This window comes from Rhododendron vialii, chromosome 1a, assembly GCF_030253575.1.
Source record: "Rhododendron vialii isolate Sample 1 chromosome 1a, ASM3025357v1".
NCBI lineage: Eukaryota > Viridiplantae > Streptophyta > Magnoliopsida > Ericales > Ericaceae > Rhododendron > Rhododendron vialii.
Genome location: NC_080557.1, coordinates 8,651,644 through 8,678,182, shown reverse-complemented (window position 1 = coordinate 8,678,182; position 26,539 = coordinate 8,651,644). Strand labels below are relative to the sequence as shown.

General features: G+C 39.8%; 1 protein-coding gene across 1 annotated transcript; it reads right to left on the bottom strand.

Annotated features, from left to right (window-relative positions):
- Positions 1-1,556: 1,556 nt before the first annotated feature.
- Positions 1,557-20,670, bottom strand: LOC131327496 (uncharacterized). Its single transcript, XM_058360661.1, has 11 exons — positions 17,977-20,670; positions 8,406-8,794; positions 8,177-8,260; positions 7,900-7,908; positions 7,801-7,811; positions 7,508-7,573; positions 7,318-7,394; positions 4,619-5,877; positions 3,552-4,521; positions 2,303-2,740; positions 1,557-1,891 (listed from the first exon to the last, which is right to left on the bottom strand). The coding sequence occupies exons 1-10, from the start codon at positions 20,663-20,665 to the stop codon at positions 2,313-2,315; spliced, it is 5,982 nt and encodes a 1,993-aa protein (XP_058216644.1). The 5' UTR covers positions 20,666-20,670; the 3' UTR covers positions 1,557-1,891; positions 2,303-2,312.
- Positions 20,671-26,539: the final 5,869 nt, after the last annotated feature.

The following is a 26,539-nucleotide window of genomic DNA, read 5'->3' as shown; positions in this document are numbered from 1 at the left end:
ATCTACATACATCTAAGACATGCCTTTGGGCACGGGCATGCGCTAGTCATACATCTAAGACATAAGATCCAATATTTTCATTTCAAAAGCAAAATATAGAACCTAATGTTAGGAAATAAAGCTCTGAAATTGTGTTTGATGCTCCTTCATGATGCAAATTACATTCATATGATAAAAACTTGTTGGCGGGTGTTATATTTTAAAAGAAAACGTTGGGCGGGCGAGCCTATATTGCTTTAAATTTTTGTAACGAAAACACTGCCACAGTTTATGTGCATTTTCACCCAAAAAGAAGTTTATGTGCATATGTCTTCTCTCCTCTCCTACTCTGCCTTTGAAATCATGCGTTGTGCTATTAAAATCTGCAAACATGCCGATTAGATTACCCACGGGCAAGTAAATATATTGAATTAGCAAACCGAATCCGACGATTGAACATATGCAAGAATTCAAGTAACATATAAAAATGCTGCTTCTACTGGACCAATGGCTTTACGATGCAGTAAAATCCTTGTGCATGAGCATTTTCACGCTGTGATGTAATTGCATTTTCATAACGAATTCACATAGGTAACTCGGAAACTAGTTCGCAGTGTATCCAAAGCAATATTGACATTTGCAGACGTGTAGAAGTATATGAACTATTTCCTCTAACACAAGATTTTGATGGAAAGAAGTATGAAAGCAAACCGTCAAACATGACAGCTGGGATCCTTGCTCATTTTTCACCACCTCAAGTTATATGTATCGACAAGAATAGCGTGTCTATCCATATTTGCACTTTTAATGCATGAATGTTGTACCTTTAGCGAAAAGAAAAATGAAGCAGCAAAATGAGAACTCTAAATTTTGCGAATAAGTACGAGAAAATAAATGTGAAATGAAAGCGACAAAAAACTAAAGAAATCTTTGTTATATAAGCTGCCTCATCTTCTATACTAGATGCTAACCACCATCAGATTTGCTCTCCTACATTGTTATCACATGTTTCTTTGGTATATAAGCTGCCTCTTCTGCTATACTATACTTTATGTTTTACTCTATCAGAAACAATACATTCTATGGTCATAATTTGTGAGTCGCACTGGTTTCTTGCAAGCAGCCGCACTGCTTGCCAATTATTGAATCAACATTGTGTACAAGCTGAATAAAGCTTCATTAACGCTGTGTTTATATTTGAACTTCATGGGTGATTCAGGGAGTGAAAGAATAAGACCAAGGAAAAGATTGAGTGAAAGGATAACGCTCCCGGATTTCTCCACTATTTTTGTTTACCTTGATGAATCCTTCCACAAAGCTATGATCTAAACACAGCTTAACACCAAAATCATCACACACAAAAAAATTAGAAGGGAGAAAAAACAATTGCCTGTTTTCTAGATCCCAATCTGAAACAGACGAGTATCCTATATTTTGAATGTATTTCTTGATACCAAAGCTGGACACGAAGTATAGAAGTGAGTATTGTAGGCCTTGATCTTTGGCATAGTTTTGGAGGGTTGCTTCAAATTTTTTTTTCTCTCTTCTATGATCTGTTAGACGTACCATTCACTGTATCACAGCTTTCTCATATCCTTCCCCTCTGTTCCATTAACCACCTAACAAACACTGTTTAGAGTGGTATAACAGATGCTGAATGGTACGAGCAAACCGTGGAATCCATAGCCTACTTAAACGGCAGAATTAATAAGACTTAAGACAGGATTATCATAGCATGCCATAGTCTTATTAAAGTACATTTATTCAAGGAAGTTGCAAACTGAGACAAACTAAAAACGATAAAGAAGCTGAACTGAAAATTACAGTCTATAACAAACAGCAGAAGCACTATGAAGCATCACGTAGCTATAGCGTCAAGAAGTGTCTTCAACACCAACTACACCTCAGAAACCTAGGACAAGAACAAATTGATGATTAGATCACACAAATGTTGACCGGAATATGATGAAAAGCGTAAAAACGGACACATAGTTAAGAAGCTATAGGACATTTGAAATTAGTTTTCTTGGGACTTCATCTCTTAAGTGACTCAGAAAAAGTTGAATGAATGACCGACAAAGCATTCCTTTCATTTATAACCCCAAATGTCATCTGTCTTGAACATAATTCGTCTCCTTCTGCTGTAGCTTATGCTAGCATAGATAACTCCTTTTTTTCAAACATAGTTAGTTGTGACCACCTAGGTCAAGTAGAACAGTTGTGCTAGGCCTTATGTATTTAAGCATCTACAGTGAAGAAATCTGATGGTTTCATTGCAAAATGCATGATTTTTCTTGAGTGAGTAAGAAAGTGTGGCCCCTACCTACTCATGATCACACTGCAATACAAGATCTTCTACCTCCATGTATTCCACTTCCAAGAAGAATGTTCTTGATATTATGCAAATCAGTGACAACCTGATTGATGTCTGGTCGATCTGTCGGTTGTTCTTCTGAACAGGTGATTCCAACTTGAAGTAGTGAAATCAAGCACACGTGAATTTTGTGACTGCTAAGAGAGCTCTGATTCCGAACGCTGCTGATACTTGTGCTTGCCTCCCCCATTTGTCCTTGTGGAATCAATGTTTGGTCAATAATGCTCTCCACTGGTTCAGGCAGGGCTGTCTTAGCAAAGTTGTGCAGAGTAAGACTACCGGTAAACATGCTATCGGTCGGTCTCTTCCCAGTGACCATCTCCAACAGAAGGATGCCATAGCTATACACATCACCAGATGTTGACACATCATTTCCCGTGCCATACTCTACCGTACGTGAACCATAATTAGTAAATAAACTTGCAACGATGCGTGGTTAGAAATATATCAGAGCATAGTAATGTGCCTTGTGCAGACAACAATTTACAGTAGTTTCAATGGTATGTGTCATAATGACATTAGCTTCTCGTGGTCATATAATTCGAAAGGGTTATTAGAAATCATCTTAAGGAATTCTTAGCAATACATGTTGAATCAAAATGTTGATGGTTCTATATGTTCGTAACTACTCGAAGCTACGGTTCATGAATTCTACTTCAACTGATTGATTTACACAAAAAAGACATTGAAAACTCCATTTCCCACATTGCTCAACAGCCATCCTGGATCAGAGGCCATTACTGATCCATTTGGGTGCATTAAAATTCCACCTTTATTAACAGGGTATTGACAATATACCGACTTAATTACGAGAAATGACCATTGGTAAAAAAAAAAAAAAAAGAGTTCATTTTTTTTCATCTCTCTAACTCTTCCTATTACTACAGCCAAAGGAGATTAACAAAAGCTCCCAATTGCAACACTATAACTAAGATGGCTATACGTTGGTACGTCTTCCCATATGGGGCAAAAATAAGATCTCTGTGCCTTGTATTGTGCTGCAATTTTGTCCTGAAAGGCATATTGGAAATTGTGCCTTTGAGAGCCAATTGATGTTGTAAGGAGATAAACAAGCAAACAATCATCTTTATTTAAGTAATTGATGTACCAGATTAAGACGAGATGCCTATCTGCCCTAAATAGTGTTGGAAGTGGTTTTGCAAAGAAAAAAAGAGAAGTCCTAAAGAGGTCTATTTACCTGGAGCAGCATAACCCACAGACCCTCTCATGCCAATGGAGCTTGATTGATTTGCAGAGGACTCATGGGTGGCTTTGAGAAGGAATCTTGCAAAACCAAAATCAGCTAGACGTGCAGTCATTTCATTGTCCAGAAGAATATTGCTCGGCTTCAAGTCACAGTGAACTATAGGATCCCAGCAATGATGGTGAAGATAATCAAGAGCAGAAGCAACATCGATTGCAATATGAATCCTTTGTAGCACGTTTAAACTCCTTAGCTCCTTGTGTACACCGTCGCCATTCCCATTTCGATGCAACCACTCCTCTAGGCTCCCATTGACCATGAACTCATACACCAGAGCTTTGAAATCGTTACCTTGATAGTCGATACTCGAACATGCTGTAAGAATTCTTACAAGATTTCTATGTTTGATGCCCTTCATGGCTTTACACTCAGCTATGAAACTCTTTGAGGCACCATGGAATTGAAGGTTTAGAACCTTCACTGCAACAACTTTTCCACTTTGATCAAGAATTCCTTTATAAATTGAACCAAAACTGCCCACTCCAATTAAGTTGGATAGAGAGAACCCATCAGTAGCTCTATGCAGACTTTGGTAGGACAATTGTGGAAATGAGTTTCCTAATATTCGGAATGAGGGTACTTTTGTTGTCTTCCTAGACCAACAAAGATACAGAACAACCAACATCACAAGTAGTCCTAGAAGCCCAAATGATACCGAGAGTATTAGTTTCCCAATTATAGTGAATCCTTTCCTTCTACCCTTTTTAGAGTTGCAATTGCGTAGCTGCAATTTAGGTATGCCCCCACAGAGCTTGTTGTTTCCTTCAACAGAAATGGCAGTTGCATTCTTAAATACACCTTTTTCCGGTATTGCACCCTCAAAATCATTGAATGACAAGTCTAATGTGTTTAAAAAGATGACCATCCAAGTACTCTGAGATTTGTCCTGAGAAATTATTGTTAGAGAGATTTAATTCTTCCATACCTCTCAAATTAGCTAAGGCTGCTGGAAGGTTTCCCCAGAATTTGTTGCCACCAAGATTTAGAAATCTTAGTTTTACACAGCTACTGAGAGTGCTTGGAATTCTATCGGACAGTGTGTTCTTAGAAGCAACAAATTCTTCTAGATTTTTAAAATTTCCTATATCTATTGGAAGCTTACCAGACAAATTATTGTTAGATAGATCTAGAGCCAACAACGATGAGATGCTGATAAGTTCTTTGGGTATGATACCACTAAGGTTATTTTGATAAAGATATAGTACCCGCAATAATTGACATTTCCCGAGACTTGAAGGGATACTGCCTTGGAGATTATTTTGAGACAAAACAAGTTGGCTTAAAGAAGTTAAATTTGCAAGACATGATGGGATCTCCCCGTAGAATTTGTTACCACCCAGAGACAACACCTGTAGCTTTTGAAGCTTCCCAATATCAGCAGGAAGGTTACCGCTTAAATGGTTGTTGGATATGGAAAGACCCTCCAAATTGATAAGATTCCCTATCCCGGTTGGGATGCTCCCGCCTATTTTATTATTATACAAACCTAGTCTACTAAGATGAGTGGAAAAGTTGCTAATTGATTCAGGCAACACTCCTCCAAAGTTATTGTCGCCCATAATCAGATCGTGCAACTTGGTAGCATTTGTCAATGAGTTTAGAAAGCTCAGGTCATCCACTTCCCCTGTTCCTAGATGATTATGTGCTAATTGTATCCTCTCAAGATCACGCAGCTTTTCTAAAAGAGGGACTTTTCCTTTAAAGCTGTTTCCTCCCAGGTAAAGGCCATATAATTTGGTGGCATTGGATACTGAAATAGGAATATAACCAGTAAACAAGTTTTCAGCAAGAACTAGGCGTTGAAGATTAAGAAGAGTGATTCCTAGGTCTGAGGGAAGGCAGCCTTCGATTTGGTTATACGGTAAATAGAGTTCTCTAATAGAAGAGAGATTATAGATTGAGAAAGAAAAGGTACCGACCAACTTGTTCACCCCTAAACTGAGAATTTCCAATTTCTTACATCCACCAAGAGTATCTGGTATATTCCCAGTAATACTATTCGAATGAGCAAAAAGATATGTAAGAGATGATAGATTCCCAAGAGTAGAAGGGAGACCTCCACTTACGTTGTTTCTTTCAATGAACAATCTCTCGCGCTTAATCAAAGAACCGAGCTCCAAAGGAATTTTCCCGGCCAGCTTATTGCCAGAGAGTTCAAGGGCAACAAGGTTAGAGCAACCAGATATACTGGACGGAATTTCACCAGTAATTGAATTATTGGCTACGGTCAATATTTTTAGTCTTCGCAAGCGTCCGAGTTCTGGTGGAATGTCAAGACTCAAGCGTGTTTGGAAGTTTTAACTTGACCTGTGTAGCACAGCATTTCCTTTGTTCATGGCTTTAACACTGATGAGATGTCACACTTTTGTAGTGGAGAAGGAAGAGGATCTCTAATTAATTCAACTGGAAGATGATTATGAGTTGGACCGACTGAAAAGTTTAATGAGTAGGCCCCAAGCACCACGGTTCGACCCGTGTGGGTAGGATGCTAGCCCGTGACCAACAATCCCCCCGGGTGGTGGTAAAGGCGCAACTTTATTTCCTTATACCAAAGCATAGTAGGCCCCAAGCGCCACGGTTCTACCCGCGTGGGTAGGATGTTGGCCCGCGACCAACTCTCTCCTTTCTACAATTCACACTCTGCCTTTGAAATCATGCATTGTGATCTTAAAATCTGCAAAAATGCTGATGAGATTCCCCACAGGCAAGGAAAAATACCGAATTAGCAAATCAGCACCTAATTTAACTTGTGTATAAAAATGCTACTGCAAACCAAATTCCAACAATTGAACATATGTCAAAATTGAAGTAACACAAACAAATACTAAATCTATGGGACCGACGACTTTTCGATACAGCAAAAACCTTGTGCTTGAGCATTTGTGTGCTGTGTAAATCTGGGATTTATTTGCATTTTCCTAATGAATTCACGTAGGCCACTCAGAAACTAATCCACTACGGTGTATCCAAAGCGATGCTAACACCAAACGTTGATGGATAGAAGTGCAGATACAAAAGCAAACCGTAAAACTTGACAGGGATCCTTGCTCAATTTTCACCACCTCAAGTCAATTGCTTGCTTTTAAGGATAGAACATTGGAACTTGTTTTGGGTTCCGGTCATATGAATCTAATAAGATATCGCGTCAAACCGCATTTGCACTTTCCACAAATATTCTACCTTTGGCGAAATGAAAAATGAAGCAAGGAAAATGTGAACTCTAAATTCTGTGAATAAGTAAAAGATACGTAGTAATATATGTGGAATGAGAATGCTGAAAAACTTAACGAATCTTTTCTATATAAGCTGCCTCATCTGCTATGCTATATGCTAACAACCATCAGCTAGCTTTCCTCTCCTACATTGTTATCCCATGTTTCTTTGGTACATAAGCTGCCTCATCTGTACTACACTACACTTCCTGTTTTACTCTATCAAAAACAACACTTTCTATAGGCATAACCTGTGAGTCGCGCTAGGTTTCTGGCAAGCAGTCGCACTGCTTCCCAATTATCAATTTAATGTGTAGAAGCTGAGAAATGCTTCACTAACGCTGTGTTTGGTTGTAAACTTCATGGGTTATTGATTCCGAATTTCTCCACTGTTTTTGTTTACCTTGATAAATCCTTCCACAAAGCTATGATCTAAACACAGCTTAACACCAAAATCATCAAAAAATATGAGGAAAAAAACAGCTGACTGTTTTCGAAATCCCAATCTGAAACAGATGAGCATCCCAGATTCTGAGTGTATTTCTTGATCCCGAAGGACATATTGCTGGATGCGACGTATAAAAGTACTCAAGTAAGTAATGTAGGCCTTGATCTTTGGCATAGTTTTTGGGGTTTGCTGCAATTCTTTTCCTCCCTTCTATAATCTGTTTGACCTACCATTCGCCGTAGCACAGCTTGCTCAGTATCCTTTCCCTTTGTTCCATAAACCACCTAACGGAAAGACTACATGCAGTACCACATTAAGATAACCCTATTTAGAGTAGCATAACATATGCTGAATATATGGTATGAGAAAACCGTGCAATCCATATCGCACTCAAACTACAGAACTTGTAAGAGTTAAGAATGGATCTTCACAGCCAGCCATAGCCTTATTAAGGTACATTTATTCTGGAAAGTTGCAAACTTAGACAAACTAAAAACCTAAAAGAAGCAGAACGGGAAATTACAGCGTACTATACTGCAATAAGGTCCATAGCAAAAAGCAGAAGCAATATGAAGCATCACATAACTGTTGCGTCAAGAAGCATCTTCAATACCGATTACACCTGAGAAACCTAGGACAAGAAGATAGTAATAATTAGATCACACAAATGGTGGATGTAATATGATCAAAAGCAAAAAACCGTTAACCGGACACATAGTTAAGAAGCTATAGAACATCCGAAGTTAGTTTTCTTGGTACTTCATCAAATAAGAGACTCATGATGCAAGGAAAAGGAACGAATGAAAAAAAGGTTGAATGAATGCCTGATAAAGCATTCCTTTCATTTATAACCGCAAATGTCAGCAGTCTTGAACATAATTTGTCTCCTTCTGTAGCACCTTCTTCTTTTTTTTCAAATATCGTAGATAGTGACCACCTAGGTCAAGTAGAATAGTTGTGTTAACCCTTACATACTTAAGCACCTATGGAGAAAATCAAGCCAGACTAGTGAAGAAATCTGATGTTTTCATTGCAAAACGTATGGTTTTTCTTAAGTGGGTAAGAAAGTGTGGCCCTACGTACTCGTTATCACACTGCAATTCTAGATCTTCTATCTCCACTTACTTAAGTTCCAAGAAGAATGTTCTTTGTCTTATGCAAACCAGTGAGAACCTTGTTGATGTCCGGCCGATCTATTGCTTGTTCTTGTGAACAGGCGATTCCAACTTGAAGTAGTGAAATCAAGCACTCTCGCATTTTGTGACTGCTAAGAGAGCTATGATTCCGAACGTTGCTGATACTTGTGCTTGCCTCCCCCATTTGATCTTGTGGAATCAATGTTTGGTCGAAAATGTTGTCCACTGGTTCAGGCAGGGCTGTCTTAGCAAAGTTGTGGAGGGTCAGACTACCGGTAAACATGCTATCGGTCGGTCTCTTCCCAGTGACCATCTCCAACAAAAGGATGCCATAGCTATACACATCTCCGGACGTTGATACCTCATTTCCCACGCCATACTCTACAGTACGTTAGTAAATAATCTTATAATGATGCTTGGTCAGAAATGTATCAGAGCATAGTACTGTGCCTTGTGTGGACAACAGTTGAAAGTTATGTCAACAGATGTGTCACAAGACTCGTAACAACATTAGCTTATCGAGGTTAAATGTCACGTCCTCGAATTTTTAACATAATTATAAATGATTTTCATAAAAAAAATACTCACAAATATCCGTACGGTACCCAAAAGGTCACTGTGTTCCCATTCCCTCAATTAAACTTCCAAGTCCATAAGGTTCCAAAATATTACAACATTGGCTCGATGGCCCCAAATTATCATAAGTAGCGAAGTTCAAAAAAAAAAAAAAATTAGTGGTTACAATATTCTGAGTCAAAAGAATTACAATTTTAGTTACAAATACATCTTTCAAAATAAATTTACAAAGATGAATAGGTAACTCCTTCGGTTAACTTTCAAAAAATAATGTCCACACTCCAAGCATGCCAAGCAATGCAAGCTATGGTTCCGGGTTAGCACCTGAAAATAATATAAGGCTTGAGCTACACTAGCCCAGTAGAAAAGTCTACGCAAACTCTATATGCAAATGAGATGAAAGATGCCGATGAAACATGGACTTTCGGATAACAAAGGAGCATGGATAAGACACAAGTACTATATTAGAAATTTAGAACGTAAACGAACACTTCACTCTTGTCAATTAACCTATCTTTGTCCTTTGAATTCATTTTTACTCATCTTTTGATCTTCACACATCCACCTCATATGGTTACGTTCCAACTGCTTAGTATCTCAGAAGTTCCCTATGGATCCTTGATGGGCACGCAAGAAATCTTTCACATCGTCACATTATGATATCAATCAAAAGACATTCCGGGCATTAGGACCCCGTATACCCAATTTACATTCCGGGTGATCATGACCCCGTACATCCAATTCTCATTCCGGGTTCTCGGGACCCCGTACATCCGATTCTCATCCCGTACATCCGATTCTCATTCCGGGTTCTCGGGACCCCGTACATCCGATTCTCATTCCGGGTTTTTAAGACCCCGTACATCTGATTCTCATGTTTTATTCTCAGCTTCAGGTTTCAAAGATATCAACATTCACAATACGTGCTTCACGTTACATCGAATAGCTATCTTTTATATCATTGTGTTCTTCACATGTTCGTAAACCGTCATTAATTCCCCTTTAAGCAATCTACTAACCTTTTACTTCAAGTTAAACCCATGACCCACGCATCAACTACTCACTGCGATTTTCGGTTTATTTTATGCGGTAACATATCACATTTTATCCGTAATCCATTAACGTCAATCCGTCGATCCTAGTTTCTGTGATAATTAACCCATTAAGTTCATTCAAGTCCATCGGGTACGTTTTTAGGTATGAAATATGTATTATTCTCCAAACACTAGAAATGGTGCGTAAACGAACCCAATAGAGTCGATGAAAGGCTCCAAAAAGTGGTTTGGAAGAACGTATGAGAAGCTGCTGAAAGACACTGTAGCAGCTCAACCACCTACCGGTAGGTACTTGAATCCTACCGGTAGAAGAGAAGGATTCGACACTTGACCTACCGGTAGGTAAAGAAATCCTACCGGTAGAAACTGCAATCAGAAGGGCCAACATTTTGAACGAAACGACTTTGTACTTGGCCTACCGGTAGGCAAACAAGTTCTACCGGTAGGTGGATGAATACGTTGAGCACCTTGAGCAGCTTGACCTACCGGTAGGTAGGAAGTTCCTACCGGTAGAAACTTGATACGTTGAGCAGCTTTTGAGCTGCTGCAGTACGTTTGAGCTGGTTGAGGGAAAAAGTTTTTACTTGTCCTACCGGTAGGCAAGAAGTTCCTACCGGTAGGGAGAGTGTTTTTCCGGCGATTTTGACAGGATTTTTCAGATTTCGATCCGATCTCGATAACAATCAATACAAGCTCAACGATGGTACAATAACACTCAAATAACATATAAAGAGAGGTAGAATTCCCTACCTCGAGTATCCAAGCCGAAACCAAAGAGATTAAGCAAGCCCTAGCTTCCGGAATCCCAACCGAGCTAAACACACCGAACCGAGCTCTATCCAACGCGATACGAGCCCGATTACACAAGTAGAAAATGGAGTTGAGGTTGGTAGTTTTGGGTTTTGAGTTTGGAGGTGAGTTTTTGGGTGAGAGAGTGAGAGAGATGAAGAGAGCCGGGAGAGGCGAGAGAACCGAGAGATGGAGAGGGAGGAGAGAAATGAATTTTCTCTCCTGGCACACACACATATACACACATGCACTATATTACACTAACACTCACATTTTTCATACTCTTGCACATTAACCCGCAACCACAAATTCCACACTAAACCATCACTTATCCCTTTATAAAATATTAAAATTAAAATAAGGAAATTTACGGGTCTCTACATTCTACCCTCCTTAAAGAAATTTCGTCCCGAAATTTGCCAAACCAGGTCCAACGCTACCAAGTATCATATTGATACGCAAAATCACAACAACTTACATATACAACGGTTCAATAATCATGAAAGTGCTATGTCATACTCACATCAATCAACTAAAACGAAGGTGGATATCTCCTTCGAACTTCGTCCCCCTTTCCCCATGTAAACTCATATTAATCGTATCGTATTGCCTCTCAAAACTTGGCTACACAAATCTAGGATACGTGTCGGATTCTCACCTTAGGACACGTCGGCTTTTAACTCAACTTCGGACCTCTCTAACACATGCAACGGATTCGTTTCATACAGATTCGTTTCATACTTCCTCAATACCTATGTATTAAAATGCATCAAGAATACCTGATAGTCCAATTGACTTCCCGAGACTTCCATCTGGAATGGGCGGTGATCAATCGCCTCTTCCAACTGGATTTCGTCAGTTGTCGCCTGGGTATCCGAAAGACACGCACCGTATCCGATACATAACGTATTCTTCAAACTATAAAAGCTCCTCCTTTTTCTGCCTCAACGAAACTAACCTCAACGCGGCAATAATTTACGAAATACGTCCTCCCACTTCGAATGACAAAGGGGTATCAACAACGGTCAACATCATCCTTCGGTTATCTCAAACGAAACAATGAGCTTCAAGACTCAGACAACACTGATCAAGGACTCAAAGAATGGAGACGAGGCATCCGGAATCCAAGGAACACATGAAATCTTTAAATTCGCTAAACACCCAACTCAACGTACCGAGGAACATAGAAATAACCGATCATAACCTTTTTATTGCTCTACAAGCCAAATGAGTTTATGAACAATCTCTTGCAAATGATAGATTTCAATACTGGGGACAAGCACATAGCAACAGGACAGCTCATTAAGTAAACAAACTGAGGCAAGATTGACAATGTGTTTAATACCAAGGACAAGCAAAACTTCTAACAGAGTGAAATTGAGCAATATAGAATGAGTTTTATGCTTTCAGAGTCGAGGGACTACCACGAAGGCTACAAGTTTGAACATCACAGAGACCAACTACAACAAGTGAATTTGAATCGAACAACAACTATAAATCAATATTAACCAATAAATAGGTCACCAAAAAAAAAATTTGTCTCCAATAAGTGAGTGTTAAGACACAAGAACTTGAATAGAGTAGCAGTTTTCAATAAATAGACCAGAGGCTGCAATGACGGAATTTAGACCAATCGATAAAGTCTAAATGAGCAAGCCGATATGAAGCAAAAGTAAGTTCAAATCTCGTAACTTCAACGTTGAGGAGTCACAACAAATTGTGATGCTAAAGTAGGCAAAAATGGCAAGTCCGCATCTAACGGCACCAATGAATTTGTATTATATGGAAGATGGGAAATCTTTAAAGCGGCCACAAACTCAATGCACCAACTCATAACAAACCCAAGAATCTAGGAAAAGTAACTTCATCTGCCCCACTAGTCCACGAGTCTAGGAAACGAGTACATATGCCTTGGCAAATGAGTATCCTGATACCAATGATGAGCACAATATGAAAGATAGCGCCAAAACTAACGAATGATGCGCAACCATACTTAGACTAATACCGAAAGGTGCATAACTCTTGATAATCTAGAACGAAATAGTATAGAACAAACTATGTACCTCCAAGGCTGAGGACTATATCAGATTTTTTTTTTTAAACGCCCGAGAGAGGCCACAATCACAACAAGATTTGAATTTGACAACACAAAAGGATGCGATGTCGTTGAAGACATCACTACTAACTTAGCTTTAATAGATAGGGGCTGTAACAACAGAGATCAAGTGAATAGCTACTGCAAACTAAGAAACTTGTAACCATAGCAATAGAATTTCAATTCGACTAACGAGATTTTATACCATGAATCGTAACATAAGGGGTAGAATGAGAATAATAGACGAGAAGTACTCATAGATTTCAACAATAGTTACTTCAAAATCAATAGTAGGTACACCACATGGTACTTCATGACAAGGATTCGTGTAGCACAGAGTAGCACTTGAAAGGATCGTGTGGTAATAGATGCAGATGTCAAAATCTATTCAAGCTAATGAACAAACGACTTCATGGATAGCAAGCCCAGATACAATTTTCAATCAAGGTTCAACTAAACCATAGAGAGAAGAGCGGGAAAAGAAAAACTCGGATGAAGACACGCTCGACATATAGCAAGCAATCACTGGCATAGCCAATCTTTTCTCAAGACAAGACCAAACCTCACCTCACGTAAGACACTGAGATCACAGACAAAATGACAACCTGAAACAACCAACTCATAGTCTCGGCTAATACTATCTGGAGGTGTTACTCAACAAATGAGAATGGTCTTGGAATCCTCGGTGTTCAAATTCAAGTCAAAGAAAAGATGCAAACCACGGAAAGATGATATGTTCCCAAATTGAAAGAATCCTAGCAAAGGATTAAACGAGAGAGGGGAAATTACCCCACACATCTGGTGTCTCTAGAGTTTGAGAAATGGTAAGACTTAATCCTCGCTCAACCCGTGACCCTTGACCCGAAGTAGACTGGAATTGGGAGTGATGTCGAACTAGACTCTGCCCTGGTCTCACTGAACTAGGCCCACTATGCTCTCCTACTTTTTGAGGGCATCTTCTCGCAAGATGATCAGGTGCACCGCAAATGAAACATGTCTTCTGTTGTTGTGAACACTGAGCACGAAAGTGACCTAACTGACCACACCGATGGCACACTATTTGCGGTTTGATAGAAACTCCATGACTTCCCAATGAAGTAAGTGGTCCAAAACCCTGCTGAACGTGAAATGATTGAGGTGGTTCCCGTTGTCTCTTCCTCCCTTGGCTCCCAGAACTTCTCGAAGGTAAACTTGCACTAGCGGTCAGTTGCTTAGGTTCCCACACTTTCAATTCTCCTTGCGCACCCACTGGATTCTCAACACTCCTTGCACATTCGACAATCTCAGAAAACCTTCTAATGCGCTGGCTCACCACCAACAACTTAATGGATGGGTGTAATCCCTTCTCAAAACGCCTACATTTCCTTTCCTCTGATGCCACTAATTCTGGCGCAAATCGGGACAAAGACTGAAATTTCGTAGCATATTCGGAGACGGCCATATTACCTTGTTCTAGTTTCTCAAATTGTTCTCTAAGTTGCTCGCGATACGTTTCTGGAAAATGTTGATTCTCGAAGAGTTCTTCAAACTCAGCCCAAGTCAGGTTCTCTACATCAGGTTCATTTATTCGATTAACCGCCCTTGCCATTCTCCTAGCGTCTCTTCTTGCTCCTAAAACCGATTCCCACCACTCATTCGCCTCGCCAGTAAGTTGAATGGCCACAATACTCACTCGTAGGTCATCTTCAGTAATCCTAAGAGCGTTAAAGATTTTACGAACTTGTGCAAGCCAATGGTCAGCCACAAGAGGATCGCTACTCTCCCCATCAAACTCTGGTGGTTTCATACGATGGAATGCCCTCATTGCTTCCATGGCACGTTCATTCGTGTTAGCCCTAAGTGCTGGGTTCAGAAGATTCGACTCTGCGAGTGCCGCTATAATCTCCCTAGCAAGGTTATTCTCACGTCTCGGAGGCATCGCGCTACAAGGATTGAAAACATAACACAATCAACGACAACAACTATCAACAATAACAACCACGACTCCACCGTGTGACTAAACGTCCGACTTTCCCAACACAAGCCAACCATGCTTTGACAATCTACATTATCGTAAATGCAATGTGATGCCAATGTACTGACTCCTTAATGCAAGCACACATATCATGTAAAAATTTTGCTATGATTTTGAACCCATGAGACTAAAGTCTCCCCACGGTCTCAAAGTATTCAAACCTAGACGCTCTGATACCAAGTTGTCACGTCCTCGAATTTTTAACATAATTATAAATGATTTTCATAAAAAAAATACTCACAAATATCCGTACGGTACCCAAAAGGTCACTGTGTTCCCATTCCCTCAATTAAACTTCCAAGTCCATAAGGTTCCAAAATATTACAACATTGGCTCGATGGCCCCAAATTATCATAAGTAGCGAAGTTCAAAAAAAAAAAAAAATTAGTGGTTACAATATTCTGAGTCAAAAGAATTACAATTTTAGTTACAAATACATCTTTCAAAATAAATTTACAAAGATGAATAGGTAACTCCTTCGGTTAACTTTCAAAAAATAATGTCCACACTCCAAGCATGCCAAGCAATGCAAGCTATAGTTCCGGGTTAGCACCTGAAAATAATATAAGGCTTGAGCTACACTAGCCCAGTAGAAAAGTCTACGCAAACTCTATATGCAAATGAGATGAAAGATGCCGATGAAACATGGACTTTCGGATAACAAAGGAGCATGGATAAGACACAAGTACTATATTAGAAATTTAGAACGTAAACGAACACTTCACTCTTGTCAATTAACCTATCTTTGTCCTTTGAATTCATTTTTACTCATCTTTTGATCTTCACACATCCACCTCATATGGTTACGTTCCAACTGCTTAGTATCTCAGAAGTTCCCTATGGATCCTTGATGGGCACGCAAGAAATCTTTCACATCGTCACATTATGATATCAATCAAAAGACATTCCGGGCATTAGGACCCCGTATACCCAATTTACATTCCGGGTGATCATGACCCCGTACATCCAATTCTCATTCCGGGTTCTCGGGACCCCGTACATCCGATTCTCATCCCGTACATCCGATTCTCATTCCGGGTTCTCGGGACCCCGTACATCCGATTCTCATTCCGGGTTTTTAAGACCCCGTACATCTGATTCTCATGTTTTATTCTCAGCTTCAGGTTTCAAAGATATCAACATTCACAATACGTGCTTCACGTTACATCGAATAGCTATCTTTTATATCATTGTGTTCTTCACATGTTCGTAAACCGTCATTAATTCCCCTTTAAGCAATCTACTAACCTTTTACTTCAAGTTAAACCCATGACCCACGCATCAACTACTCACTGCGATTTTCGGTTTATTTTATGCGGTAACATATCACATTTTATCCGTAATCCATTAACGTCAATCCGTCGATCCTAGTTTCTGTGATAATTAACCCATTAAGTTCATTCAAGTCCATCGGGTACGTTTTTAGGTATGAAATATGTATTATTCTCCAAACACTAGAAATGGTGCGTAAACGAACCCAATAGAGTCGATGAAAGGCTCCAAAAAGTGGTTTGGAAGAACGTATGAGAAGCTGCTGAAAGACACTGTAGCAGCTCAACCACCTACCGGTAGGTACTTGAATCCTACCGGTAGAAGAGAAGGATTCGACACTTGACCTACCGGTAGGTAAAGAAATCCTACCGGTAGAAACTGCAATCAGAAGGGCCAACATTTTGAACGAAACGACTTTGTACTTGGCCTACCGGTAGGCAAACAAGTTCTACCGGTAGGTGGATGAATACGTTGAGCACCTTGAGCAGCTTGACCTACCGGTAGGTAGGAAGTTCCTACCGGTAGAAACTTGATACGTTGAGCAGCTTTTGAGCTGCTGCAGTACGTTTGAGCTGGTTGAGGGAAAAAGTTTTTACTTGTCCTACCGGTAGGCAAGAAGTTCCTACCGGTAGGGAGAGTGTTTTTCCGGCGATTTTGACAGGATTTTTCAGATTTCGATCCGATCTCGATAACAATCAATACAAGCTCAACGATGGTACAATAACACTCAAATAACATATAAAGAGAGGTAGAATTCCCTACCTCGAGTATCCAAGCCGAAACCAAAGAGATTAAGCAAGCCCTAGCTTCCGGAATCCCAACCGAGCTAAACACACCGAACCGAGCTCTATCCAACGCGATACGAGCCCGATTACACAAGTAGAAAATGGAGTTGAGGTTGGTAGTTTTGGGTTTTGAGTTTGGAGGTGAGTTTTTGGGTGAGAGAGTGAGAGAGATGAAGAGAGCCGGGAGAGGCGAGAGAACCGAGAGATGGAGAGGGAGGAGAGAAATGAATTTTCTCTCCTGGCACACACACATATACACACATGCACTATATTACACTAACACTCACATTTTTCATACTCTTGCACATTAACCCGCAACCACAAATTCCACACTAAACCATCACTTATCCCTTTATAAAATATTAAAATTAAAATAAGGAAATTTACGGGTCTCTACATTAAATAACTCGAAAGGGTAACTAGAACTCCATCTTATGGAATTCTTAGCAATATATGTTGAATCGAAATGTTGATGGTTCAAAATGTTCATAACAAGCCGAAGCAATGGTTCACCAATTTTCTTCAACGGATTGATTTACAATATAAAGACATTGAAAACTGTCTACTTTCCTAATTCTAGTGGGAATAGCATACTTTATATTTAGCATATTGACAATATACCGACTTGATAACAAGCAATGACCATTGGTAAAAACAAAAATTTATTTTCTTATATTCTCGCTAACTCTTGCTATGACTAGCTACAGCCAAAGGAGACAAACAAAAGCTCCATATTGCTTTGTTAACACTAAGATGCCTATATAGTGCGGCACTTTTGTTCTAAGTGAAATATTGGAAATTTCCGTTGATTCTGAGCTGAGAGCCAAATGAAAGGTAAGGAGAAAAACAAAGAAAAAACAACCAGCTTTATCAAAGTGATTGACGAACTAGATTAAAACCAGTTGTCTATCACCCCTAATGAGTGTAGGCAGTGGTTTTGCAAAGGAAAAATGAAAAGTCTTAAGAGATATATTTACCTGGAGGAGCATAACCAACAGATCCTCTCATGCCAATGGAACTTGATTGATTTGCAGAAGACTCATTGGTGGCTTTGAGAAGGAACCTAGCTAAACCAAAATCAGCTACACGCGCAGTCATTTTATTGTCCAAAAGAACATTGCTCGGCTTCAAATCACAGTGAACTATTGGTTCCCAGCAATGATGGTGGAGATAATCAAGAGCAGAAGCAACATCAATTGCAATATGAAGCCTCTGTAGCAGGTTTAAACTCCTTAGCTCCTCGTGCACATCATCTTCATTCCCATTTGGATGCAACCACTCGTGTAGGCTCCCATTGACCATGAACTCATAAACCAGAGCTTTGAAATCATTACCTTGATAGTCGATACTCGAACATATTGTAAGAATTCCTACGAGATTTCGATGTTTGATGGTCTTCATGGCTTTACACTCGGCTATGAAACTCTTTGAGGCACCACGGAATTGAAGGTTCAGAACCTTCACTGCAACAACTTTTCCACTTTGATCAAGAATTCCTTTATAAACTGAACCAAAACTACCCACTCCAATTAAGTTGGTTAGAGAGAACCCATCAGTAGCTCTAAGCAGACTTTGGTAGGACAATTGCGGAAGTGAATTTCCTACTATTCGGAATGAGGGTACTTTTGTTGTCTTCTTAGACCAACAAAGATACAGAACACCCAACATCACAAGTAGTCCTAAAAGCCCAAAGGATACCGAGAGTATTAATTTCCCAATTGTGAATCCTTTCCTTCTACCCTTTATAGAGTTGCAACTGCGCAGCTGCAATTCAGCTACGCCCCCACAGAGCTTGTTGTTTCCTTCAACAAAAATGGCACTTGCATTCTTAAATACACCTCTTTCTGGTACTGCACCCTCAAAATCATTGAATGACAAGTCTAATGTGTTTAAAAAGATGAATCCATCCAAGTACTTTGGGATTTGTCCTGAGAAATTGTTGTTAGAGAGATTTAATACTTCCACACCTCTCAAATTAGCTAAGGTTGCAGGAAGGTTTCCCCATAATTTGTTGCCATCAAGGTATAGTAATCTTAGTTTGACACAGCTACCGAGAGTGCTTGGAATTCCGCTGGACAGTTTGTTCTCAGAAGCATAAAATTCTTCTAGATTTTTTAGATTTCCTACTTCTGCTGGAAGGTTGCCAGCCAAATTGTTGGAAGATAGATCTAGGGACAACAAAGATGAAATGCTGATAACTTCTTTGGGTATGATACCACTTAGGTTATTATGACCCAGATTTAGTTCCTGCATCCGTTGACATTTCCCCAGACTTGAAGGGATGCTGCTTTGGAGATTATTTTTAGACAAAGTAAGTTCGCTTAAAGAAGTTAAATTTGAAAGACATGATGGAATCTCCCCATAGAAATTGTTAACATCGAGATACAAATACTCTAGCTTTCGAAGCTTCCCAATATCAACAGGAATGTTACCGCTTAAATGGTTGTTTTCTATACCAAGAATCTGCAAATTGACAAGATTCCCTATTCCTGTGGGGATGCTCCCGACTATGTAATTGTCATACAAACTTAGTTTACGAAGACGAGTGGAAAAGTTGCTAATTGATTTAGGCAACACCCCTCCAAAGTTATTGTCACCCAGTCCCAGATCGCTAAACTTGGTAGCATTTGTCAATGAGTTTAGAAAGCTCAAGTCATCCACTTCACCTATTCCAAGATGATTTTCACTTAACACTAATAACTCAAGATCACACAACTTTTCTAATGGAGGGACTTTTCCTTCAAATCTATTTTTTGCCAGGTTAATGTAATGTAGTTTGGTGGCATTGGATATTGAAATAGGTAAGTAACCAGTAAACAAATTGTTGCTAAGAGCTAGGCGTATTAGATTAGGAAGAGTGATTCCAGGGTTTGAAGGAAGGTTGCCTTCAATTTGGTTATACGATACTCGCAAGTCTCTCATAGAAGATAGATTATAGATTGAGAAAGGAAGGGTACCGAACAGCTTGTTCCCCCCTAATCTGAGAACTTCCAATTTTTTGCATCCACCAAGAGTTTCTGGTATATTACCAGTAATACTATTGTTATAAGCAGTAAGATTCGTAAGAGAAGATAGATTCCCAAGAGTAGAAGGCAGACCTCCTGTTATGTTGTTTCTTTCAATCAGTAGTCTCTCGAGCTTAGTCAAAGAACCGAGCTCCGAAGGAATTTTTCCGGCCAGCTTATTGCCAGAGAGTTCAAGGGCAGCAAGGTAAGAACAACTAGATATATTGGACGGAATTTCACCAGTAATCGAATTATTGACCATTGTCAATATTCGTAGTCTTCGCAAGCGGCCGAGTTCTGGTGAAATTTCATGACTGAAGCTATTTTTACGCAGCCATAGTTCCCTGAGAAAGCTCAAGTTTCCAACGTGAGGGGAAACAGACCCAGTGAGCTCCTGATGTTCAAGCCGCAACACGATGACCCTCTGGTGGCGGCGGCCACATGTCACGCCATTCCATTGACAAAAGTGGATGGATTCATTCCACGAGTTCAGAGCTCCGAAGGGATCACTAGTTACTGCAGCCTTGAATGCAAGCAAGGCAAGACGGTCGGTCTCGTTCCCGCCTTGCACAAAGCCGGCCACAAGAGGAGAGCCAGAATAATGCAAGGACAACAGGAAAACGACATGTATGAAAAGGAAGAATGGCTTTAACAGTGCCATATCAAAGTGGTGAATGGAATGTTAATGCTGAATTTGCTGCTTGCTGCTTTCTTAAATAGAGTATTGGTTTACTTGCTTGACTGTACGTTGTAGATTTAAATCCCAGTAACTCAAAAATGGAGTGGGGCCGCCCTTCCGAAAAATGAAAAAGATAACGGAGTGGGACCTACGGGGAATGGGTAGTTGTTTCCATGGTTTAGGCCTTGTTTGGCTTCTCTTAGAGGGTCATCTTTTTCGTTAAGAAGACCCAAAAATTTACAACAAATAAACACCACATGTAAAAGTTCGCCAAAAATAAAATCATAAGGTCTAAGGTTCGTTCACGATCAATAAGTTTTTGCTAATATCCCTTGCATTAGGCCAGAGAAGCTATGTTTATACTTTTATGTTATGGACTTGTAAAGACTTTTGAAGAAATTTACCGTACGAATAATTACTATAGTGGCCTTGGGGCTTCTTTTGTTTTTTTCTTCTTCTTCTTCTGTTTCTTGTGTGGTCGTTACATCAACAATGGGTCAATGCCACAATCAAATAGGAGTATCAGTTTCACATGTCAACAATCTGTTTACACCCATTTTTTGGCCAAAATTCAGAAAATCAATTTATTGGTTAAAAGAAGGCCTTGAATGATGGTTTCAGGCCTTGAGAATCCTTATAAATCGGTCACCTTCAGAATTGGGCCTTTGGAAGAATTTAAAGTGGCCACAATTAGGCCAAATTAAGTTTGGAAAGGCAAGAGAGAGTTTGAAAATTGATTAGGCCACATTAATATTTGGAGCATGGCCTAATTAGTCAAGGCCCAAATTGATTTTTAGATCTAGGCCCATTTTCAAGCCTCAGCCCAACTAATCAAAACCCAGACTAGTTTTTCAGGCCTATCTAGCCCAATAAGGCCAAGATTCGTTTTTCAAGTCTAGGCCCAATTTTTCGGATTTATTTAGGCCTAAAACTGACCAAGTCAAGAAGGCCATAAGCTGCTTAGTCATGCTTGGTAAGCAAGCTGCTCACAAGCAGCTCAAAGGCCTAGAAGCTTCTCCCTAGCAAGCTGCTCAAGCAGCTCAACCAGGCCTGCGTTTTTGGCCTTGGTGGGCCCCAATATCCTTTTTTTATAAGCATCCATGCAGGCAAGCAACTCAACCAGACCAAGGACACGTGGCGGCCATGCATGGAGACATCCCAAGCAGCTCATAAGCAGCTCAAAGGCCTAGAATGTTCTTGCTGGGCAGACCTGGGTAAGCTGCTTGCAAGCAGCTCAAAGTCTGAGTTGACCCCATCCTTCAGCATAAAGCAAGACCAAGGACAGGTGGAGTACATGCAGCCCCTTGGAGCTGTTGGTAACTGATTCATGCAGACCTAAGCAAGTTGCTCACAAGCAGCTCACCCAGATCTGGCTGAGCCTTTGTTTCTCGATTCTTCTTCCATAAGGGGTCAAGATTAGAGGATTTAAGGGCCCACAAGGGATGCAAGGACCAATAAAATGGTGGGAAGGCTTGAAGAAGCCTTGGTCTTCAGCATTGGTGGGCCCAAAAGACGTCCAGTCAAGCAGTAGCTGCTCACAAGCAGCTCAAAGGCATGGATGCTGAAGTTCCTTTTACTATTTTACAAAGTTTTATGCAGAAAAGAAGGGCTTTTCAGGCCTTTACCATTTCCTTGGAGTAAAGGGCACGTTTTTATCAAAGAATAGCCTCTCATTGGAGCATTTTGAAGCAGCTCAAAAGGGACACTTGGCAGCCATGCATGAAGGCCTGTGGAAGCAGCTTGAACAGCTCAAGACCTGGAACATCTGCCTATAAATACCAGAGTTGAAGGCCTTGGCAAAGGTCTACGACCATCAAAGCCCATGGCTTATCCAAATTACATTTCAATTATCTTTTAACTATTTTTATCTTTCGGTCCCCGACCAAACAAGCGCACGGCTTATCGTTCAATTACTTTTACTTTCTAGAATAGTTTGTACTCAATCTAGCCAAGCCTAGATTTTATTTCATTTCCTTGTAATCAGACTTTGTTAAACCGTTAATAAAGTCCATTTATTTCTGTTTTAGGCCTTGCTCTACCTTTCTGTCCATTTTTCACACGATTAGGAAATTTTAAGTCCTTAGCCCGCAAAGGCAAACCACGAACCTCCTCACGGTCTCCACCCTTAGGCCGTGCACTTTCGTCCAATTAGAAGTCAGATTAAGGCTTCCAGGCCTTGATACAAATTTGGGCAGCAATCCTGCCCTGGCACGCCCGCATCAGGCCTAGAACTGCACTACTCGCCGTTCCTAAGCCAATTGTTACTTTTTGGAAACAAACACAATCACAAGGAGTTTGCTCAGGTGGGCATAATAAAGCAACAAACAAGTTTGTTTTCCAAGAGGCCGCATGTTAAATTATTATCATGGCCAAACATTCCAAACTTTGAGACTACTTGAGGTTTGCCTGCTCCTTCACTTCAATATCCGATAATTAGTGGAGGTGTAAGCAAGTTGACATGGACATTCGGTTATTAAAAAAAAAAATACATTTGAACCATCTTGAGGTCCCCAAAGTCCATTGATGCACATGGGTGTTTCCACTGAGAAAAAATTTGGAGAAATTTTTTTGTTGTTGAAAAGTTGTAAGTTGTTTCCGATAGTAAATAAGCTATTGAGAAATGTCAAGTTGTTTCCACTAATGAATAAATTGTTGATGGGTATGTGAGTGAAAAAGTAGTCGAGAAAAAATTTGGAGAAATTTTTTTGTTAGTGTGAACGAGATGGTAAAATATTGAAGCTTGTTGATTAATGTAAACGAAAGCAAAAAAAGGCCCAAAGTTTTTACCTTTTTTTGCTAGTGGAAGCATGGGCTAATTTTCCAGCTGTCCTTGCACAATTGCCGTGTAGAAAGAGTCCTTCGTAGTAGTATGAAAACAAGAGCGCGTTCACAATTGGCGTGTAAAAAGAGTCCATTCCAATGTGGTTCTCACAAATTCCCTTTTGGACTAGAAAACTTTAATTGACTTGTTTTAGTCGATGTATAACACAAGGGAGAAATAAATTAAAGAGGGCAATGATTTTGGTACTCTACTTTTTAATAATCTCACTTTAATATTTGTTTTTTAGTGTTCTTGTGACTTGTCATGTGTGTATTACACACTAAAAACGAGTTCACTACTATGAAGAAATGAAAACCTCGAGCTAGAGGACGTAGTCATCTGATAAAAAGACCTATTACAATATAAAGACAAATATTGGAATGGGATTATCAAAAAGTGGAGTGCCAAAATCAATTACCAAACAAAGATGGCAATAATTAGTTAATGGGTCCGGTTAGAGCATCCCAAACGCCATTCTGAATTGTGTGTTATAATATGAGTTAAGGTGTGAATTAGGAAAAGAATGGATCCCACATAAGGACAACAATTTTTACATTCAATTACCAAAAATATTTAATTGTTATTGCGGATAAAAAATTCGGATTTGGGAAATACTTTCAATTGCGGAATTGTTCATTTAGCCAAAGGCCAAGTCGATATTTTGCTTCTTCTCTCCGACCTATTTTCATGTGAGAGCCCATCTTAGGCAAAGTTCCAGATCGGTGAGATGTGGTGATGGTTATGATATATGATGAGTCACGAAGGGTTACTATATAATGCAAGATTAATCTTTCGAGCCAGGTGGTTTGCCTAAGGGTTAGAAAGTCAGCTGCGGGTTTCTTGTCAAACTCTGCATCATAAAGTGGGGAGATTGTGAGAGCTCGAGATTAACCTTTTCGAGACATATGGTTAAGCTAAGGATTAGCAAGTCAGCTGGCGCGAGTCGTACCCGCTTTAATCTCCGCCCCAAATGGCTAGGGTATTCAGGGACTTCTTGTAGGTATCTAGGATGATTTCTAAAAATATTCGGGTAACGGATAGGGGTAGATATGTGTCTGTCCCCGCCCCGCTCCGCCCTAAAATCCCCTGTGAGGGTAGAGTTTTAAGACGAGATGGAAGTAAGGTTAAAAAAAATGGATAAAGGGGTAACGCTCACCACCCAAGGATTTAACTGGGGATACAGGGCGTATGGATCGCTCACCACTCTTAAGGAATCCACCTAAGAGATACAAAAACGAAATAAGAAGATAAACTTCTCACTAGCCAAAGGCTATATTAATTCATCACTCAAAACTACTATTTCATTCAATAGATCAACTATTTATAAGCTTACAAAGATGACTCTTCAAGACTAAGAATAAATATTTGACAAGACTTTGACTCCAAACTACTAGGAAGACTCCTAGAGAAAATAAAAGACAACTAGATTCATAGAAAATGATAGAAAGACTCATAAAAGAAATACCAAACAACTAGACTTTTGACTAGAAGCTAGAAAGACACTTCAACATGAATTTTACGTCATTTTCAATAACCATTAACATGCTCCTGCATCATTCTCCCCCGGTTGAGAAAACTCGACCTCGAGTTTGTGCGACTTCTTGGTGACGACACGGCAGAGGCACTTCCTTTTTTTTTTTTTTTTGGATGGAACAACTTTTTCTGCAATGACTAAAAGTTTCTCCCTCTTCAAGTTCTTCACTCTTGGGAACAATTTGATGGAAACGCTATTCATCTTCAATTCATAAACATTCTTTCTCCCTTGATAAATAACGTCTCTATCCCACTGCCATGGACGGCCCAACAAGACATCATAAGATTCCATTGGCAAGACATTACACCAAATCTTGTCCCAGTACTGTCTACCAATTGAAAACTCCACCAAACAACGCTTAATTACGGGTATTTGTGAACCTTGATTCACCCAACTGACATGATAAGGCTTGGAAAGATATTCAGTCGGTAGATTTAAGAATGAGACCAATTTCTGAGAAACATAGTTGCCTTGACTCCCTGAATCCATAATGAAGAGGCACTCAAATCCATGAATGATGCCATAAGTTTCAAAAAGTTTGGTGCACTGTTTATAGACGGACTCGTCTATCCAGTTTGAATCATCAGATTTGCGTTTGTTTGAAACCCAAGTTGGACTTTGTTGGATGTCGTGAATCGGCAACACAAAGGTTAGCTTTCCCAATGCAATATCCTCATCTTCGGGGTCTTCATCATAGATAGTAGGCTCGGACCAATCAGTCTTGGCTACCATAGTTGTAGTTTTGCACCATTTGCCGCCATCATAAGTATTAACAGTATTGAAATTAGGAAGACATTGCTCATAACCCCACTGACCTGAATGTTGATGTCTTTGGACGATTAGGAATCCTTCTTCATTGTACTCATCATAGATTGGAGGCAAATCCCAATCCACCAATGGTTGTGAAATTGTAAAATCTTCATCGAAAAAATTCCTTCCCACGCATGATCTTTCCTTGGTCTTTCACTCACACGCAACATTTTATCTCAAAATGCCACGGGATGAAAACTCAGCAGGGCAGGATCACCGCTCTGATACCAAACTGACGGCGGAGTTTTAAGACGAGACGGAAGTAAGGTTAAAAAAAATGGATAAAGGGATAACGCTCACCACCCAAGTTAGGAACCAAACGGGATATAGATATCACCACCTGAGGATTTAACTAGGGATACAAGGCGTATGGATCGCTCACCACTCTTAAGGAATCCACCTAAGAGATATAGAAACGAAATAAGAAGATAAACTTCTCACTAGCCAAAGGCTATATTAATTCTACACTCAAAACTACTATTTCATTCATTAGATCAACTATTTATAAGCTTCCAAAGATGACTCTTCAAGACTAAGAATAAATATTTGACAAGACTTTGACTCCAAACTACTAGGAAGACTCCTAGAGAAAATAAAAGACAACTAGATTCATAGAAAATGATAAAAAAACTCATAAAAGAAATACCAAACAACTAGACTTCTGACTAGAAGCTAGAAAGACACTTCAACA